The 13,552-nt window shown below is 40.0% G+C and overlaps 1 protein-coding gene across 2 annotated transcripts in view; it reads right to left on the bottom strand.

Moving 5' to 3' along the window:
* grip1 (glutamate receptor interacting protein 1) overlaps window positions 1-13,552 on the bottom strand; it is a 219,704-nt gene that overhangs the window by 49,975 nt on the left and 156,177 nt on the right. For both annotated transcript variants that reach the window (XM_048607854.1, XM_048607853.1), the window contains exons 12-13: window positions 10,096-10,241; window positions 7,197-7,277 (exon numbers count right to left, since the gene is read on the bottom strand). In XM_048607854.1, coding sequence (XP_048463811.1) covers window positions 7,197-7,277; window positions 10,096-10,241 — 227 coding nt within the window. The remainder of the gene's footprint in view (window positions 1-7,196; window positions 7,278-10,095; window positions 10,242-13,552) is intronic.

The following is a 13,552-nucleotide window of genomic DNA, read 5'->3' as shown; positions in this document are numbered from 1 at the left end:
TATAGGTGAGGTTGGTGATTTGCTCACTGAGTTGGCTGGTTATAGTTCAGATGTTTCGTCACCATGCTAGGTAACATCATCAGTGCGGCCTCTGGTTAAGCAATGTTGTTCTACTCCGCTTAGTATTTATATGATCCAGTCTGTTGAGGTATTTTGTGTCATTTCTGGTTCTTTTTTGCAAGGGTTTGTATATGGGGTCTAATGCCACATGTTTATTGATAGCTTTATGGATGGAGAACCAGACCTCTAGAAATTTCTGTGAGTGTCTATGATTGGCTTGGGCTAGGACGGTCATGTCGTCCCAGTTAAATTCATGGCCTTTGTTGTCCGAGTGTACTGAAATGAGGGAAAGTTCGCAATGTCATTTTGCTGCTAACTGGTGTTCATGTAGCCTGATGGCTAGGTTCCTTCCTGTCTGGCTGATGTAATGTTTTTGGCAGTTCTTGCATGGTATTTTGTACACTATGTTGGTCCTGCATTTCGGGGGAATGGGGTCTTCGGTCCTTGTAAGTGTTTGTCATAGTGTGGCTGTGGGTTTGTATGCTATTCTGATTCCTAGTGGTCATAGGAGTCTTGTTGTCAGTTCCGATAGGTTTTTGATATGCAGTAATGTGGCTAGTGTATTAGGTCGTATTGTGCTCACTTGGTGTCGAATATCTAGTAGGCATCTGCAGATGAAGTTGGTGGGGTATCCATTGACAGTGAAGACCTTGTATAGGTGCTCTTCCTCCTTCTTGTGAGGTTCAGGTGTATTGCAGTGCATTGCAGCCCATTTAAATAGTGTCCTTACACAGTTTTGTTTGTGGACGTTGGGACGATTGCTGTGGAAATTGAGGATTTGGTTGGTGTGGGTTGCCTTCCTGTACACTGTGGCTTGGAATTCCCTGTTGGTCATTTGTTCTACCCTGACGTCTAGGAATAGAAGTTGATTGTTATTTTCCTCTTCTCTTGTGGATTTGATCCCAGTGAGTATGTTGTTGATGAAGTGGTGTGTCTCTTCTAACTCAGTGCATTTAATGATGATAAAGGTGTCGTCCATGTATTGTATCCACAGTTTTGGCTGAATTTGGGGGGAGGGTCATGCGTTCCAATCTTTGCCTGACGGCCTCTGCAATAAGTCCTGAGATGGGTGACCCCATTGTTGTGCCATTAAACTGTTTGTATACTTGACTGTTAAAGGTGAAGTGTGTGGTGAGGCATAGGTCCAATAGTCCGAGTATATTGTCCTTGCTGATGGAGCTGTTGGTCGGCATTCCTGCTTCCTCTAGTAACGTGGCCAGTGTTTCTTTGGCTAGTGGGATGTCTATGGACATGAAAAGCACTGTAACGTCAAAGGATATCATATTCTCGTAATCACTGATTTTAATGTTCTTGAGGTTATTAAGGAATTCCTGGGTTGAGCGGATGGAGTTGGGTGATCCGTTGACCAGGTGTTTATTGTAGGTCCTTGGCTAGCTTGCATGTAGGTGTGCCCAGTAGGGAGACAATTCGTCTGAGGGGAATGTCTGGTTTGTGTACTTTGGGGAGTCTGTAGAAGCGGGCAGTGTTCAAGCCTTCTCGTTTCATTTTTATGTAGTCTGTCTTGGTTATTTGTCCTGCATTCTTTAGTCTCTTCAGTGTTTGGGTGATCCTATTTCCTAGCTGCGGTGTTGGGTGCATCTCCACCTGTTGGTAAGTGCTTGTATCTGCAAGCAGTGCCTGTGCTTTCTCAGCGTAGTCCACTTTGTTCATAATGACGATCATGCGCCCTATGTCTGCAGGTAGGATTACGATGTTCCTGTCTTTCACGAGTCCCTCAAATGCTTTTCTCTCTGACGTGTTTAAGGTGTCCCAATCATTCCGCTGGTTCAAAGCAGGGATTGTAGTCTGTCGGATGGCCCATTGAGTTTCATCCGTGAGTCCATTTTTTTTTAGTGTAGCTTCCAGGGCAGCCAAGAAGTCTGTTATAAAAACCAAAAGAACTGCGGATGCTGTAAATCAGGAACAAAAACAAAGTTGCTGGAAAAACTCAGCAGGTCTGGCAGCATCTGTGAAGAAGAAAACAGAGTTAATGTTTCGGGTCCAGTGACCCTTCCTCAGAACTGGTCTGTTATGTCTGTTATGTTGGCATTGCTGTGGTTATAGTTTAGTTCGTGTATTAGGACAGCTTTCTCGGTTTTTGTAAGTGGTCTGTTGGATAGGTTTCTTACCCAGGAGTCTGGTATGCTGTTGTCCTTGACTTTGTGGCCAATTAGTTTGGTTAGCTTCTCCTATAATTCATCTCTCTTCTTAGTTCTGGTCCTGTGTTGTTTGGTGGTGATGGCCTGTTTTAGGGTTGTAGTCCATTGCTGGTCGGTAGCGTTTTGGTATAATGATTTTTGGCACGAAATTTCTCGCTCGTACTTGTGAAGCCGGTTATGGGCATTGTTAATCATTACCTGAAGCATTCTGCGTCCATTTTGTTCAGTTATTTTGTGTGCCTATGGGTTGTTGAGTGGAGGTTTTAACTTTACGCTGCGGGGCAGTACCTCGTTCCTGAGGCATTCGTGGAGGGAATGAAGACGTTCGCGGGTAGAGTTCAGTTGGTTGGTGAAGAAATTATACTTCATATACAAACCCTTGCAAAAAAGAACCGGAAGTGACACAAAACACCTCAACAGACCGGATCATATAAATACTAAGTGCAGTAGAACAACATCGCTTCATCAGAGGCAGCACTGATGATGTTACCTAGCATGGTGATGAAACGTCTGAACTATAACCAGCCAGCTCGGTGAGCAAATCAACAACCTTAATTAGATGCTCCCCACAGAGAAAAACTGTAGGTTAGTCAACTATTGTTTCATGTGGGGCTCAATGGCGTAATAAGAGTTAATGTTAAATTCTTACAACAGTTCATTCCTCTGTGGTTGTGCTTGAAAGATACTAAATTATGTTCCCGCATTTCAAAATTAGTGGGTAATTCTGGAATCTGCTTTAATCATTTTTCAGTTTTCATTTAGTTCTACAGTTTTAAAATGAGCCAAAGTTCTCCGATTTTCCCTTCTTTAGGCTCAGACACTTACACATTTGATGCTACCATAGTTCATAATAGGACAACATTCTCAGACCACCTTCCAAAGCTATCAGCCATATTCCAAAAGTAGAATTTTAGACACAGGAAAATGTGGTTTGACAAATTTGATGAGAGGACATTATTATAAACTTGTACAGAACATTGATTCAGCTGCAATTGGACAAGTGCATCCAGTATATTGGTTGAGGAAGGAACATGAAAGGTGCAGAAAAGATTCACAAGAATGGTTCAGAGATCAGAAACTTAATTTGCATAGTTTGGAGAAGCTGGGGATGTCCTCCTTCAAGAGAGGGTTGAGGAGATTTGAAAGAGGTATTCCAAATCAGAAAATCAGAAAAATTAGAAAAGCAGGATTTTATTTAAATGGAGACAGATTGCAGAACTCTGAGGTACATGGCAATCTATTTGCTCTGATGCATGAATTACTTAAAAGCTAGCATGCAGGTATAACAATTAGGAAGGAAAATAAATTTGCAATCTACTTCAAGGGGAGTGGAATATAAAACTAGAGATTATTTTGCTGCAGTTATACAGGCTATTGGTAAGACTACATCTGAGGTACTGTGTAAATTTTTGGTCTCCTTAAATAATTGCACTAGATGATGTTCAGAGAGGAGGCACTAAGGGTATGGCAGTCATATCTATTTTAACAAGTCTTACTTCATGGAAGGGAATCTCCTCTCAGTATTGTGATACTGATGGCAACAATTAGAAATATCATCGCAGACATTTATAAAATGTATGGGAATGGGAGATTTTAGAGATATGTCTGGTTTTGAACAGGTAGTGCACATTGCCAAAATAAAAAAAAATCCTGAAACTTGTTACTTGTACCTATCAGGACAGATGCAAGAATACCAAATTTTAAAGGGAACAGAGTTTATATTGTTGAGAAACAGGATGCGTCATATAACAAATACTCTAAAGCTACTGTTAGTGGGATCCCATGATTGGTCAGTACTTAGTGAATGACTTGAAGTGTGCCAAAATTACACCAGCATTTAATTTAGGATCATCAGCTAAGCTCGCAATGGTTCACTTATGTTTGCTAGAAACAACATATTTATACACGGGGCCAGGTCCATCAGGAACACTAACAGACTTTTCCAGAATAGTGTCCCAGACTAACCTCATGAACACATATCAACTGTGGTGAGGCTTATGTGATGTAATGGAATACAAAAGGAAGTCAAGTAGAATTGCTGACAATAATGCATTCCTCCCCAGTGAGCTCAATGCATTCTATGCATATTTTGAACAGAAAGTCAGTGAAATAATGTCACTTGCCCTGACAGCCTTGTGTACCTATACCCAAAGACACTGCTTCAGACGTCCAATCGGCCTTCTTGAGGGTGAACCCATGGAAAGCAACTGGCCTGGATGGAGTCCCTGGCCGTGTACTCAGGCCCTGCATGGACCAGCTGGAGGAAGTATTTGCAGACATCTTTAACCTCCCCTTACTACGGTGTGAGGATCCCACCTGCTTCCAGAAGACCACTATCATCCCAGCGCCAAAGAAAAATCAGGCAACATGCCTTAATGACATCCATCATTATGAAGTGCTTCAAGGGGTTAGTAATGGCACACATCAACTCCAGCCTTCCACATGGTTTTGATCCACTACAATTCATCTATTGTCACAATAGGTCTACAGCAGATACTCGCTCTGTGGTTCTACACTCAACTCTGAATCATCTGGATAACAAGGACACCTATGTTACACTACATTTTTCTATTGACTTTAGCTCCGCCTTCAACACCATAATTCCAACAAAACTCATCTCCAAACGTTGAGACCTAGGACACTGCTCCCCCCTCTGCAACTGAATCTTCTAGTGATTGCAGTGTGAAGAAGATAGGTGACAACACCTCCTCAACAATAATCCGCAACACTGGTACCCTGTAAGGCTACGTACTCAGCCCCTTACTGTACTCCTTACACACTCACGTCCGTGTGCCTAAATTGATGACACCATCACAGTGGGTCGCATCCCAAACACTGACTAGATAGAGTTAAGGAAGGAGGCACACAGCTTAGCAGCTTGGTGGAAAGAGAGCAAGCGCTTCCTTCAATGTCAGCAAAACAAAGGAACTGGTCATCAACTTCAGAAAGTGGAGTGAAACACATGCCTTTGTCTGTATCAATGCTGCTAAGGTGGAGGTGGTTGAGATCTTCAAGTTTCTGGGAGTGATGATCACCAACAATTTGTCCTGGTCTATCCACGTTAACGCTATGGTCAAGAAACCACACCAATGCCTCTACTCCCTCAAAAAGCTCAGGAAACTTGGCATGTCTGCAATGACTCTTACCAATTTTTATAGATGCACCATAGAAAATATCCTATCTTGATATGGCAACTGCTCTGCACTGCACTGCAAAAAATTACAGAGAGTTGTGAATGCAGCCCAAATCGATCATGAAAACCAGCACTGCTTCCATTAACTCTGTCTACACTTCTCTATGTCTCAGGAAAGCAGCCAACATAATCAAAGGCCCCTCCCACCCCGGTTATACTCTCTTCCATCAGGCAGAAGACACAAAAGTTTGTAAACATGTACCAACAAATTTAAGAACATCTTCTTCCCTGCCGTTATCAGACTTATGAACAGACCTCTCATATATGAGAGTTGATCTTTCTCTACACCTTCGCTGTAGCTGTAACACTTTATTCTGCATTCTGCTCTATTACCCTGATGTACTTATGTAAGCTGTGATTTGTCTGGTTAGCACACAATACAATACTTTTCACTGTATCTCAGTACATATGACAATAATAAATCAAATCAAATCAAAACAAATCAAATCAAAATCAAAAAGGTCCTCTGCAGGGAAAATGAACATCTTTTCACTGTGTCTTTTCAATTCAATAAAAACTTGATGTTCGGGAGGGGTCACAAATGGCTGCTGGATTCCCTATGGCATGTCTCATCCAATCAACATGGACTTGCCTTTTTGAATTTAAAGATGTGCGATAACTCTTCCCTGGTATATTCACCATGGCAACACCTGAAACTGAGTCCACTTTCCAACCAACACCCCATTTCTAATGCAGTACAAATTGCTGTTCCACTTAAAAATTTGTATTCCTGCATCTAGCCTGGAAAATGTAAGACAAAAGCTTCGATAGTATGTCTTTGATTTCAGCAACTTGGGCTCTGTACTGGAAAACCACTAGGTGAATATTGGAAAAACAATGTTATAATGGATTCATTTAAATAAAATGGCAATAAATCCAAGTATTTTATGGAACTATGTTTTAGAGGTAAATATACATTCACCAGCTTTGAAGTTAACATTGAATTACAGTGTTTTGCCTCTTGTGAAAGCTAATCCATGTGCAGCTACATGCAAGTTAACAGAGCATTCGATAACAACAATAGTTTTATTTGTGCAGCAGTGATAATGAAGAACCAGTGAACCATCACAAAGAAATTAAAATCAGCAAAAACAATCAGAGAAGACTTCAACATAACCAATATAAACGAGAGAATGAAGAGCTGAAAAAGCACATTACGGTTTTTCTGAAAGCTACATAATCTTTTTCCAAGGCACTTTCCGATGTTAGCTCTCTAAGTATGTTTTATACCTTTTGCTCAAAGCGCATGCAATTTCTGGAAGACTGCATCCTCTGTAAGTGAACTTAGACAGGGGCATCGATTTTTCAGTGCCCTACGTGGCAAAATTGAAAAATGTTTTTCAAAAATTCATTGACAATTCTGTTACACATATTGCAGAAGCCTTCTTTCCCCAATAAACATTGGCAAGCTGTTCAATAACAGACATCACAGCTCAGATTTTGCCAATTTCAACTAATGTCCATAAATCCAAATGCTTCCCAAAATTAGTCACTTCACAGTGCTTCCAGGAGTCCTAAACCTAGAGTCACAGAAACTAAATGTAGCAATCTGACAGCCAAACTTGCAGGAGATCAACTTTAATTTATCCGTGCCAAGTCACATTTTCAAAAATACTGTTTGTTTGCAACGATCATTCTGTAACAGTGCACATCATCAGGATTACCGGCCTTATAAGTGGCATATGAACAATTTTAGTGTTCAGAACAGTAAAGCATAAATTGTAATGCATTGCATTGTTTGTAAGGAATTCTTGTTCGATATGATGGTTCACACAAGTACTCACAGCTGATGGTGATGCCGAGTTCCACACCACTCCTCTTTGGTAGCTTCACATGAAATGTGCCACTGCTTGGTACAACTGATTCTGTACAAGGGAAATATGGAAGTTCAAAAAGCTCAATGCAGATATTTTTAAACAATTTTTAGTGTTTAATCTGACTTATTGAGTGGCACCAATTAAAACCACACATTTGATGTGTTTCATTTAAGGGTGTACAATATATATTTGCTGCCTCTTAGGCTGATCACTTGCAACTTTGCCTTTCTATTTGACACAATGAACAATATTTTAAAGCTGATTTCTTATCTGTCACTAGTATCTGTTGCTGGCTTTCTCTGAAATGACCTTGCCCACCACCACTATTCCCTCTATACTTGTACTGCTTCCTGAATTCACCATTCCAATGCTTTTCTTCTTGGCGTCCTATCCTCCTCCTTTCATAAACTCCAAAGCTTGTCTACTGGGAATGTCCCAAATGAAGTTAAGCTAAATCAGCCGCAAACTCATCAAATTCACTTGTCCTTCCAAGTCCGTCCAAGACTTGGTTGTAGCACATCTCTCTGCAAGTTTCTCAAACCTTACAACACTTCACAAGTATTTTGTTCTTCTACTTTATTCTAGGCCTTTGGTTGTTTCCCCTTTTTATCCCACCACATGGTATCATCTTCAGCTGTTCAATCCTAGACTCTGAAACTCTTTCGCCATACCTATCTATGTTTAAAAAACCCTCCCGCTCTCTAACTGTTGGGATGGTTCCTGACCAGAGGTGGCCCAATATAGTCAACTATTGGCATAAGTATGGCTGCAGTTCCAGAATTAGCTTGCCTGATCCAGCATTAAAGTGAGGTCATAAATTAGCACAATAGTAGTTTTGAGAAGGAGTTATCCCAAGGTAACAGGTTCTACTTTGAACAAAGAATCTTACAAATGAATATACAGGGAGTTCTATAAAAACAACAGCTGCAAATGTCTGTGGAAAACAGACTGATAAAAGATGTGCAAGAACAGACAGCCTAAAGTTTGTAGCAAACATTAATGAAAAAGAAAAAGTATGATCCCACAACAACAGAGACAAGTAATAAGGCTTATTAATGGAAGAATTTTAACTAGGTATAACCATATAGCTTTACTGGAACTGATAATACAACCTTTATAACAATTAGTAAAAATTAAAATCCTTTTCTGTGTCTAATAATGAGGATAGTAAACTTTATCACTGAACTTAAAAGGTCCTTAAGTGATAGGCAAGCATAACCTGGGCAGAAAGAAACTGCTCACAACTCATTAGCTAAAGAATGCTAACAATAGGTGTAACAATAAAACTTTACATATAACTAACTTTATATTAAAACTAATATTATGAATCTTATAGCAATTAGTAAGAACTAACCTCTTTTTGTATCACTTGTGATTAGTACAGTAGGAAATCGGAGTAACAGAATTTGATATGGATAGCAATAAATACAATGAATTACAGAATTCGAGCAGTCCTTAGAGATAAGCAAGTCTGGGAAATGTCTGAAGGACAGTAAAGTTAATAGGATACATTGTAAGGTCCCAAGCCTGATGATATGATGTCCAGTAAACATCATGAGGTCAGAGGGAACCTAGGGCTTCCATAGGGGTGTCCATCCTTGGTCAGGTGTTTCACAGGTTTGGATATATAGATTATGGGGAAAGGAACACTGATAATGTTGCATGTAATTATTGTAATGCAAAATGGATGAAAATGCTGTATCCCATCGGTGAAATCAGAGCATCACTGACCTCTCTTCTGATCAGTACTTAAGAGGGCATCTGTGCCCCATGTGAAAGCCAGATTGAGAGCAGTTTCTGGCCTGACCTGCATATGTGGTAAAAAGCTTGAATAAAGATTGATTGGACTTCTTGAGGCCACTCTTTGACATTTCTCCCCTACCATAACCAAACCTTCAGTCAATCTCATCTTTAAAGTTTCTCTTCCTGGTTCTATTCCTGTTTTCTTATACTCTTCTGAGAAACAGTTTGGGATGTTCCACTCCAAATGATGGACAAATTCAAGTTTTAGCTATGAGGAGCAATCCATTCTAAACTACAATATATTCATCCAACCACTATTCAATAGATAATGTTAAAATAACTGGATCAATACCTTTGCTTAAAGTTGCTGCAGAGGAGCACCTTATGAAACACATTAAAAGTCTGTACACTGATAGCAAAAAAAAATCCACAATCAATTTTCACTGAATTGATTTTAACCCTTTGAAATGTGCTCACTGTCAATTACATATCTTGTTTGTTTTCCACTATGGGTACATTGTTGGTGTTCAGTACTATTTCAAAAGTTGTGGGATACTTTAGATCCTTATTTTGTCTTTATTGTGCATTACGTGTTAAGATGACACACAAATTTCCCATTTAAAATTTCTCGACAAAAATCACTCAGAAGGTGTCAGTTCCCAAGGAATGTTTTGATGTTGTTAAGACACTGATGAAATAAAACTGGTGCAGAATGGGCTGCTTCAGTGCTGCAATGTTCTATGATTCTGTGACATGTATTAGATTGGACAGAAAATCAAGCATACAATGTCACTTCTGCTACCAAATGGGAGTATAGCAAGTCGTATTACTCAATTTGATGACAGCTGAGTCTGAATTCCTCCCATGAATAATGTCTTCCCTGTTTTGCTGATTTCCTGTCACAATACAGCATCCATCATCAGTAATGCAGGTATGGAAGAAACAAGCTTAAAAATTAAATCATTTCAGATAACAATACTCTCCTTTTGTAAGGGATCCAACAGTAATTCCTTTATGAAAAACTATTCCCTTTCCTACTTTTTTTTAAACTGGAAGAGAACCACATCTCCTAAATAATTCACATGATGCCTCAAAGTAAATGACACCTGCCCTCCAGATTTACCTGCGACGTCAAACTCTATTTCGAGGGTGACTTTGCTGGTGCCTGCACAGTCCCGAAGGAGCTGATTGGTTTCCTCCAGAGTGCTTTCTTCAGTAGGGATTCCATTGATTGTCAGAATTCTGTCTCCAACCTGCAGCAATCCACACCTGCCAAACACACGGACAAAAACACCGTCTGTCACATGCGCTTCAGGAAGAGAAAGAGACAGAGCTTTGAGCGTGTGTGACACCTGAATCCTGGTAACAACCCTTGCCACCTGTTACTTTCTATTAATGAACTTGTGCCCTATACTTTGTGCAAGACATAAATCTGTTGAACAGCAGTAGCACACAGAATTCAAGCTGCTACCTCGAGCAAAAAATTCCATTGAACCAGTTAAAACCATGACGAGTTAAATATAGAAGTCCATTCTGTCCTTGTGGCTGCAATTTAACTATGACTGAGCTGGGAGCAGGGTTGTGAGGATTACACCATTTTTCAGGTGAGCCGTCCCAGCTCAAAATAACATTTAAACCTGTCCAATGTCACATTGGCTTCGGTGCTCTCAGCATATGCACGTCATCAGTTTAAAACAGGTACTAGGCCCCCTTGATATGCTATTGGTTGGGGAAGAGTTAGCAACTGCTTATTTTTAAAAATTCTTGCATGAGATTTGGGGATCACTGGAAAGACCAGCCTCCTTAGGCTCTCATGAAAGAAAATCCCAAAGACTGACTGTCCTCTAAGGGGAAAAATTCCTCCTCATTGGAGTCTTAAATGGCGACCTTAATTTTAAGCTGCACCCTCTAGTTCCAGATTTACCTATGATGGGAAACTTGTCTCAGCATCTATCCTGTTGAACTACTTCAATCTTATTTGTTTCAATAAGATCATCCCTCATTCTTCTGAACTCCAACAACCAAAGGCGCAACTTGCTGAAACATTCCTTACAATCTCATCTTCTCTGGTGTCATTCTAGTGGACCGGCTCTTAAAGAAAGTATGTCCCTCCTCAAGTACAGAGGTCAGAACGGCTCATAGTGGTCTTACAAATGCCCTGCCTTAGCAAAAATAAATAAGCTCTGCACGTCAGGCAGCAGTGGTGGAGAGAAACCAGAGTTAACATTTCAGGTCAAGTGACCCTTCCTCAGCATTTAGCATGACCTGTTAAAACATACAAAGTCTCATAATGAACATCAGTAAGAGGTGCATCACTGCATCATCTGAATCCAAAGCAACGTTGCAGGCCCAACGTTACAGACCTTCCCAACCACAGGACATTCACAAGAGCCATTGCCGGTATCCATCTCCAATGTGTCATTGAACTCTTTATTAAGAAAAGGTCCAAGGCACAATATTAATCATATGGCATTCCAACATAGGGATTAGTTTGCCCCACTCAGAAGAGTGAACAATTTATTTTTACCATGACTCTTTTTTCCTGAATATAAAGAATTAAGTGCTTTCTTACCAAGGGTGCAATGTAATTTGAATTAGACATATAACTCAGCATGTACTATATAATATATCACAGTAAGTAGTGGACATTTAGCCTACACATGCAGAGTAGCTGTGCAGCTGCTAACACAAGACAGTTCCGGAACTGACTACAAGACTCCTATCATCTCTTGGAATAATGATAGCGCACAAACCAACAGTCACACTTCGCCAGCTACTCTCAAAGATGGAAGACCCCATACCCACAATGAGCAGGACAAATATGATATACAAAATACCACACAGCGACTGCGAGAAACAATACATAGGACAGACCGGCAGGAAACTCACCACCAGGATACACAAACACCAACTCACAGCAAAACGGCACGAACAACTCTCCCTTGTTTCTATTCACTTTGACAAAGAAGGAGATCAGTTTAACTGGGACAACGTAACAGTACTAGGACAAGCAAAACAAAGACAAGCACAAGAATTCCTGAAAGCCTGGTTTTCAACCACTGGAACCATAAACAAACATGTTAAAATAGACCCCATCTACATACTACTCAGGAGCAAAACCAGAAACAGAACTACCCACCATAACAGACCAAACCATATAAATTTGGAACAGAACAACAGGGCTTCAAAGGGGGCTAGACAGGACTGAAGATGTGACTAAGAAGAGGGATGAAATGTCAGCACCAAAACCAGTCAGCTCGGCGCAACCAACAACTCCAGCCACAACCCGAGCTACAGATCTTTACTAAAACATCAAATTCTAAATTATTTTATCTTCATAAAATTTCTCCTAGCTTTCCTGCTTTTAAAGAGAACAACCTCAGCCTCTCCAGTTGATCAAACTAATCTCTCATCTTGAAACTATTCTAATAAACTTCTTCTGTATTCTCTCCAAAGTCACCGCATGCTTCCTGAAGTGTAGTGTCCAGGATTGGACAAAGTACTTCACTGTGAGCTGGAGCAGTGTTTGACTGCAGACTTAGCATAACTTCTTGCCTTTGAGTTGGGAGCTTGGTAAGGGGTTAATATAAAAGAGTTTCAGATTTATCTGGAAAGTTTAATAAATATTCTTGATACAACCTATATCCCAGTGGTCTTATAATCTAACTAAACTATAACAAATTTCTATACTCTTCAATGGAATGGTTCTACTGAAAATACAGAATCTGCAGTTAGTGCTGTGTTTCCGTCCTACATGATTCAACTTCTCTGGAAAAAGCTATTCCTTAGATGTCTGGAGTGAACTTGGGCAAGAAATGCCACAAGTGGCTAATGCTTCATTTAGAAACTACAACATCATAAGAAATTGGAGCAGACTTAGACTATTTGGCCCATCAAGTTTGTTCCACCATTTGATCATGGCTGATATGTTTCCCAACCCCATTCTCCTGAGTTATCCCCATAACCCTTGATCCTCTTATCAATCAAGAACCTATTTATATCTGTCTTAAATACACACAATGATTTGGCCTTCGATGGCAATGAGTTCCACAGATTCACCTCCCTCTGGCTGAAGAACTTCTTCCTTATCTCAGTGACCAAGCCAAACCAAACTGACTCAATGGAGAATCATACTGCCCATCAGGCCTTTTTCCTCAGTAACATTTGTCAAACTAGATATTAGAACTGAATCGGTATCCAAAGGAAATGATTTTCCTTCTTTCGTTTGTTGGAGGCATCAACTAGTTCTACTGAAACTAGGGTCTCCAGCTGAAAACTCTATTCAAGGACGGGACCAATGCATAAAGCAAAAAGGAAACTGCTGCCAACTCATCAAGCTAACCTTGAATACCAATAAACAGAATGAGAAAGAAGACCTCACTCTTATCTAAAAGTCACATAATCTGGGCAGTAATAATTTCACCCTGTCCAAGGGAAGACCAAATTGCCAAAATTATTAATGTAAAATAACTTAAAAAATGATAAACATTCATAACTAAAGTCAGTTCCAACATAGATTGTAAGTTACTTCTGAAATTTACCAAATAATTCGACAATAAAAATAATATTTTTTGGGTTAC

This window comes from Rhincodon typus, chromosome 18 (assembly GCF_021869965.1).
Source record: "Rhincodon typus isolate 14 chromosome 18, sRhiTyp1.1, whole genome shotgun sequence".
Taxonomy (NCBI): domain Eukaryota; kingdom Metazoa; phylum Chordata; class Chondrichthyes; order Orectolobiformes; family Rhincodontidae; genus Rhincodon; species Rhincodon typus.
The sequence above is the reverse complement of the archived record's forward strand: the minus strand, read 5'-3'. Positions and strand labels throughout refer to the sequence as shown.